The 7,988-nt window shown below is 36.9% G+C and overlaps 1 protein-coding gene across 1 annotated transcript; it reads right to left on the reverse strand.

Moving 5' to 3' along the window:
- Positions 1–234: 234 nt before the first annotated feature.
- LOC110920456 (ATP synthase subunit delta', mitochondrial) lies at positions 235–5,662 on the reverse strand. Its single transcript, XM_022164676.2, has 2 exons — positions 5,254–5,662; positions 235–790 (listed from the first exon to the last, which is right to left on the reverse strand). Exons 1-2 carry the CDS (start codon positions 5,524–5,526, stop codon positions 446–448), a joined length of 618 nt encoding a protein of 205 aa, XP_022020368.1. The 5' UTR covers positions 5,527–5,662; the 3' UTR covers positions 235–445.
- Positions 5,663–7,988: the final 2,326 nt, after the last annotated feature.

Raw genomic sequence — 7,988 nt, forward strand, 5'->3', positions numbered from 1 at the left:
CCATCATCACTATCGTCATCACCGTCGTAACCTATACTACCACTACCACGCCGCCGCCCCAACCAGTACCATATCTTAATTTCTTAAGAAACTTACAAACCAAAAATATTGTTTTGTCCAAACCAGATAAATCACAAATTCCAATTCTTCAAATTCTACTTTTTTTTTAATCAAATTTTAATTCCGAGCCCAACTTTCTAAAAAATGAATAATACATCATATCAACATCTCAAATAATCTGCCCAAGCAAAAATACCATAAAGATATAAACTTCTTGAATATCTGTTCAAATTTCAAGATACATTATAATCTCATAATCAGCATGAACACACAATAACGGAAAAACATTCTATCAAAGTTTTTCCCGTTCACATAACAAAAGTCGAGAAAAAACTCTTATTTGTAGTTGAAAAAAGATCACAAAAGTGGTCACTAGCCACCACTCTTAACCGGTAAGAGCAGAGTTAAGAGCACTATGAACATCAACTCCAATCTGGGCTTCGGCTTTGTCCAAATCAGTTGATGCTGAGTTCAGCTTCTGAGTGAACTCGCTTAAACCCTTTTGTACTTGTGCTGGGTCGATTCGGTCAAGGGGAACAGCCTCAACAGCCAATATGTCTGCGTAAGAGTTTGAGTGCACGAAAGCAAACCCACTGCTGATGAAATATTTCTTCACGTCGTTACCTTCATGGACTGAAAGAAGACCTGGTTTGAGCTCTGCAATTGTCGGTACGTGTCCAGGTAAAATACCCATTTGGCCCGTTGTTGCTGGAACTATCACCATATCAACCTGTAATGTCATGAAAAGTGTGTCATATATTTTTACAGTATATATATTATTTACAAAAGTTTCTAGTTGGTTTTTCCAGATACTAAAACAAAAGATCCCAACCAAACACACTGATGGCTACTATTGTCAATGCTAACTTTTACTCATTGGCATACTTTATGCATCAATACTCGGTAGTCATTTTTATTTACTTTCCTACTTCCAAAATATCTCGTGAAACAAACATTTGGTATTGTCCAAAACATAGTTGTCAATAGCGACCGTAGCGATCGCTATAGCGCGCTACGTAGCGTATAGGTCTAGTGTCGCTATTAGGGTTTGTAGCGATGGATAGCGAGAATAGCGACACTTAATTTTTTTTAAAATATAAATAGCAATTAAATATAGCAATAAAATAGCTAGATTTTAGGTTTTTGTTAAATATACATGTAAAATAGCATATATACCAGGGTATTATATATATTATACATATAAATATTTAATAATTTTTTAAGTGTATCGCTATTTATAAAATAGCCGCCTGCTATTTATCGCTATTCGCTATGTAGCATATAGGTACGTTATCGTTATTTGTCGCTATTCGCCATTAACAACTATGGTCCAAAAGGTTCTTTAAGAAAAAAAAAAGATGATAAAAAGAGATATGAATATGTTAAAATGAATAAAAAAGAAGCTGAACAAATCTAAAGTTTAAAAAAGGATGAACCACTAATTCTCAGAGAGTTGTCCGACCTTAATAGATTGGTATATCACTCTTTTTTATAGTACAATAGAAATTACTAATTAGAAAAAAATGGATACAAAAAAGTACAATACAGCTGCAGTTAGTCATTAGATACTGAATAGTAATACTGGATTGTATACTTGGATAAAGCAAATCAACAAATTCCAGAAAGGCTCAAAACATAGCAATCAAGAAACGAGTTTGAGAATATAAGTATTCCGAAACTACAATAAGAAGATTTCCATATCTCTAACCCTGATCAGAACTGTAAGGAGTCCATACATTCTGTGACTTAATTTCAATAACTACTTTGTCAAACACATATAAACTACACAAACAACAGAGAAATAGAGAACATGAACAAGAACAAGAACTTTCATATTTGTTGCAGAGGTCCGCAAAGGACTTTAAACTTGTAGAAACAAGTACACAAACAAGAACTTTCATATTTATTGCAGAGATTCACAAAGGACTTTAAACTTATAGACAGAAAACACACTCACCACATTATTATACAGCCTGCACCTAACACACTAGTGAAAACCACAACAAAACCATCATTTTTAGTGCAACTTTTTTAGACGAACTGTAAATCAACTACTTATGTGCTGTTTGTTTTTTAAGAGGTAAAATGTCTGCTGTCTGCGGACCACATCTGCAGACATCTGTAGAAGAAAAGGTGGACCAAACCTCTGTAATCTGCAAGAAGGTTGTTTGTTTTTTAACGTACGTACACTTCTAAAATAAACTGGTGGTGGTGTACAGAACAGTGGTGGTGGGTGGTGGTGATGGACGGTAGTGGGTGGTGGACAGTGGTGGTGATGGACGGTGGTGGGTGGTGGGTGGTGGGCGGTGGTGGACGGTAGTGGGTGGTGGACGTTGGTGGTGAACTATGGTGGTGGTGGTGATGGGTGGTGGTGTTTCACCCTCTGTAGACCTTAGAAGATCTTAGAAGTGGTTGGGTCAAGTCTTCGCCAAGAAGAGCTCGCGCAGACGTTTTTTAATGAAACGTCTTCAGAAAAACAAAGTCTGTGCGTTGCAATGTCTACGCGTGGTCTGCGCGGCGCAGACAGAAGAGCCTGCGCAGAATTTTTCAGTAAAACAAACAGCACCTTGTATAGACCTCCAAATATAAATAAAGTAGACAAGCTAGATGAAATCAGCTTAGCCTTATGCATAGAATATAAGTAAAAATGTAAAATATTACCAGTCACATCTGAAGCATCAGCATATGAGAAGTGACGTACATATCTAAATGGGTACGCGCTGAACACTGACGTAGTTTCAGCCTTTTCTTTCTAACGTTAAATCTATTGTTTGGCAAGGGTTACTGGGTATAATAACTTTCATGCTGTTGGGTCTAAATTTATAATTTTATTACTACTAACACACATAGACACTCCAATTAAACCTTAATGCAAAAAAGTTGATTTCAAATAAGTGAAATAACCATCAAGATAATCTTATAAGTTATATGTCATTACTCAAGTGTTTGTTTGCTACATAGACGTTCAGCATAGATCTTAATAATAGCAAACACGCTTTTTCCATAAATGTGCCCAAGTTTGGTAGAGATATCTAGATAAAGACAGATGGTTACCAATTGATGAAAACTGTCCGACTGTTTGACGAGTGCCATGGTTTTAAAAAAACGTTTGAGGCGTGCGCCTCAAAGCGCGCCTCGAGGCAAAACGGCCAAAAAACGAGTCTGAGGCGCGCCTCATGGTGTTTTTAATGTATATGCGCCTCAGAGGGGCTGAGGCGCTAAGAAAGCTGCGCCTCAGGAGATTTTGATAGTTGTTTTTGACTTTTTGTGTCAATTTCAGGCATTTCATGTCTTTTTTAAGTGTGTTTTTGATGATTTTGATGAATCTGATGATGAAATTAGTTAGTATTATTATTTTTATAATATATATAATTTTTATATTTATTTATTATTACCGCCTCGGCCTTACGCCTCGTTTCGCCTCGAGGCTTACGCCTCGTGAGGCGAAGGGAAAACGCATGCCTCGAAACTCGTTTCCGTTCTTTTAAACCTTGACAAGTGCTTACCATGGGGACTACGGGATGTTTTTTAATTAAAAAAAAAAAGATGAATACGGCGATCCAGCAAATTTTCTTAGAAATTCATTTTATAAGTTCCAACATGATCGAGACACAGCTGATCTTGATAGACAAATAAGGGATCTCTTTCCATTAGAAAATCAGGAAAGTGCTTTGAAAAAGCTGACTGAAGTGCTAAGAAGTGCTAATGAGATTTTATAAGCAAGAAGCACCCCATTTGGACCCTGATAAAAACATGAAGATCAAAACTTCAATTGAGTTTCTAAAGAACCTGTTTGAGAAGCATGAATTTGCAACATCTCCACTTAGTGAGCAAAAGTGAAGTAAATGTGTTCGTTCTCTGCTTTCTTGCCTTTTAAGATTATGCTCAGAGCAAGAGTTCTGAAGAATCGGACATGTCACTAGAAATGCTGTTGACGGGGGAAGTTGCTCGTGAAATCATCAGAGTGAATGAACTGGTGTTAACAAAGTCCATGTTTAATAGTGTTTTTATTTTTTAAAGACATGAAGATATATAAATGTAGTTTCTCTTTTTACTTCTATATAAGTGGCAAGGGAAGATTCAAGATGCTTAAAGCCAGGGAAGAATTTCATGAACTGCGAAGCATAAGAGGTTTCCAGATTTTGACACATGGAAATTGGGACGTTACAATTCTCAAGGTCACAAATTGTTTGACGGAGAGGGGATCGATACGATTCATTTCAGACTCTTAAATAAAACATTTTATGTTTCTTCTACTTAGTTTAGTTGCCAGGTATCCCTTGTTATGCCTTGAGAAAGAGTATTTGTACTCTTCTGTCGAAGGGTATAAGATGCCATTGTGATGTTTAAAGCCCATCTACATAATAAAAATTATGACTAAAGAGTTGCTCGATAATTGCTTAGAGTGTTCTTTGTGTAAATTGGTTTCTGAATTCTGATCCCATACTGATCTTTATCAGATACCATGAACCAAATGTAGTGCAAAAATAAATCAACAAAAAAGTTGAAATTTGCACTGTCAATAAAAAACCAAATGGAATCACTCACTTAGAATGTGAAAAATATGAACAAAGTCGACACACCATGTTTATAAACTCAGGCAACCAATTTGTTGTACAGAAAAGCAAAAGAAAGCCCACAAAATTGTACAACTAGTGACCAGAAAATGAAACAATAATAAAAAATAATACCAATAGCCAACGGAACTGTTAAAGCTCAGAACAACACAATCAATAAACGATACAAACAAAATTAAACAATTTAAGACTGAAGATCATTAAGAACTGAACCAACTGTGTTTATTAAATGCAGCACACCTAAGCAAATTATCATTTCATACTATAAGTATTCAAAAGACACGATTCTATTTATCGAATGTCGCAGAGACTAAGGCTGTGAAACCAAACCATTACCAGGCAAAATGACATAAATACACACATTCTTAACCCATTATGCAGCAAAAACATGAACATATACAATGTGACCACACAAATCTAATTATCTAACTCCATAACATATTATACAGCATAAAATAAAACTCCATAAAACAAACAAATCAGATATTCCAATTATTATTTACAAAACAAAACAAAACCTATAACAATTATCATAATTTAAAAACACAAACAAAATAACCACATTATTATTCTTATTAAAAATCAGAAACCCTAGAAGAATAAACCAAAAACTGACCTCTGCTTTGGAGAGTTCAGCAGCGTAAGGAAGAACGAAATTGACGGTGAGTTTAGAGGGCAAAGTGGAAGGGGTAGGTGGGCGGGGCTCCATAAACTGGATCGGAGTCTTTGGTGGGTCGATGTTAGGGGCGACCTTCTTCCAGGCCTCAACGAAAGCAGCGTCGCCGGAGGAGGCATCGGTGGCGACCTCCGTGGAGTAGAGGCGGCGGATGGTGGTGGTGGTGGTGGTGGTGGATCGGGTGAAGAGGCGATGAGCTGCTTGCCGGAACATGGTTGAAATGGTGATCGAAAGGTTTGGATCTGGTTTGGTTTGGTTTGGAGAGTAGTGTGATTTGGGGCAAACCACACAAGGTAAACGCTAACTTTTGGGGGTTTCTTTCAGGGTTGTTTTTATGATAGCATTTCGGGTATATTTTATTAAGGATTTTTTTTAGTATTTTTAAGAGGAAATAATCCAAGAATATAATTAGAGTAAACTTCCGTTTTGCTTCATATGGTTTGATCATTTTTACGGTTTTGTTCTAAACCTTTCAAAAAAGTCATTTTACTCCCTGATCTTTGAACGCCTTCATGATTTTGCTCCCCGCCCCTAAACGTCATCCATTTTAGGAGTTAAAGCATGTCACGTGCAAAACAGCTGAGGGGTAATTATGTCTTTTCCCAACCCTGTCTTTACAATTCCAGCTTAAAACCCTAACTACACTTATTATAATCTTCTTATCACCCATTTCCAGACATTATCTCCCAAATCGAAATCTTTCTCAAACCCTAAAAATTATCCAACATCAAACGCATTCAGGATCATTGACGATTGAAGTGCAATGTCAACGTGGTTCATTCGTCCTAGGGGACAAGAGGTTGATGTACAGACATTGTATGGTGAGTTGTGTAAACCCTAACACTGATCATGTAGTGAACCCTAACACTGATCACTTTGTTATGTTTTTTTCAGTTAACCCTACATTTTTCTCACTTAAGATTCATCATGGGGGCTTTTTCACAAAGTTTCATAACAGGATTTATGTAAAAGGTCAGATAGACTATGTTGACTTCGTAGACAAGGATGAATTTTTAGTTCATGAAGTAAGTTATATGATGTTAGAACTAGGGTACTCAGAAAAAGAGTTGTTTTTTACCATTTCAAAGTGTTTTATGAAGATTTGAACTTTGGATTGAGGGCTTTAGGAAATGACTCTGATGTGATCAACTTTTTGTCTTGTGTGGGTGATCATAAGTTGATGGAAGTATATACTGAGCATGGTCAAACTGGAGTTGAAACATATTTTATGTCTCCTAATTGTAAAGTTAGGATTCATGAAATACATGATGATGATGATTGTTTTGGTCAAAAATCACACAAGGATATTGTAATCAAATCTGATTTTTGTGAGGTTAGATGCTTGGTTAAATGAACGAATGTATGAACAATAATTGGATGAAAATCACAATGAACACAAGGATTTATACGAGGAAAAAACCTTGATCAATGTATGATCTCCGGCATAAAAAACATCGGATAGTGAAAACTATCACTATCAACTATATTGAAAATGTATAAAACCAGGGGGTCGAAATGTATATTCAAAAATTTCTATACGTAAACTACATACTCTCCACTACAGGGTCGCCCCTCCCGCCCTACTTAAGATGCGCCCATGTTCGATTGGGACTGTTGGATTAAATGTAATTTCTAGCATGTATGTGTTGTAGTGTTTATAGCCGTTGTCTGTGGTTCTAATAAAATTTGCCGTTAAAAATACATTTACAAAAGAGTAAAATGCACGGATAGTCCCTGTGGTTTTGCAAAATACCACCCATAGTCCACAACTTTTGGAAATTACATCGGTGCTCCCTGTGGTTTGACAGTTTGTTACTCGGATAGTCCCTGGAGTGGATGACGGTTAGGTTAATTTATCCGTTAAGTGGATGTGAAATGACAAATATACCCTTCATCTTCTCCACTCTGTAAAAACACCCCACCCCCACCCACCCCCACCTTTCTCTCTATTTCCCCCCACCATTAACCACCAACCACCACCCACCTCCCGCCTACACCACAAGTAACCACCTTCACCGTCTTCTCTCTAAATAGAACCATCATCATCATCATCCTGATCCAAACATAACCCCATCTCAGAAAAAGTATTCAAGCTCTTCGACAACCCCTTCAACAACTTCATATCTTCTTCATATCCTAGTTATCCGCCCAAAATCAAGCTGCTTCAATTGTTGAACCAGATCGATCTTATCAACCACTCCTGCAATGGCGGCCAAATCACCGATTTTGAAGCCTTCTACCGCGGTCAATATCGAACACAAGAGGTAGGTATTATTAATACTCTCACTTAATTTGCATCCGTATTATTAGGGCATTGCACTCGCTTATTTTGTTACTGTTGGATCCGTATCATCAACTACTTACTTGCATACAGAGTGTTTGTTTGACATTAGGACCCATGAGAATTTTAAATTTTAAGGATTATTGATGTTACTGAAAGAATCAATGGATTTTAATCTACTAATTTGTTATGAATGTTGATTTTAATCAGAAAAAGTTGAGATGGTGTTGAAGAAGAAGGATATGAAGAAGAAGTTGAAGTTGTTGAAGGGGTTGGTGGTTAATGGTGGGAGAAAACAGAGAGAAAGGTGGGGGTGGGTGGGGTCGGGGTGTTTTTATGGAGTGGAGAAGATGAAAGGCAAATTTGTCATTTTACATCTACTGAACGGAGAAAA

The sequence above is a fragment of the Helianthus annuus genome, chromosome 16 (assembly GCF_002127325.2).
Source record: "Helianthus annuus cultivar XRQ/B chromosome 16, HanXRQr2.0-SUNRISE, whole genome shotgun sequence".
Classification (NCBI taxonomy): domain Eukaryota; kingdom Viridiplantae; phylum Streptophyta; class Magnoliopsida; order Asterales; family Asteraceae; genus Helianthus; species Helianthus annuus.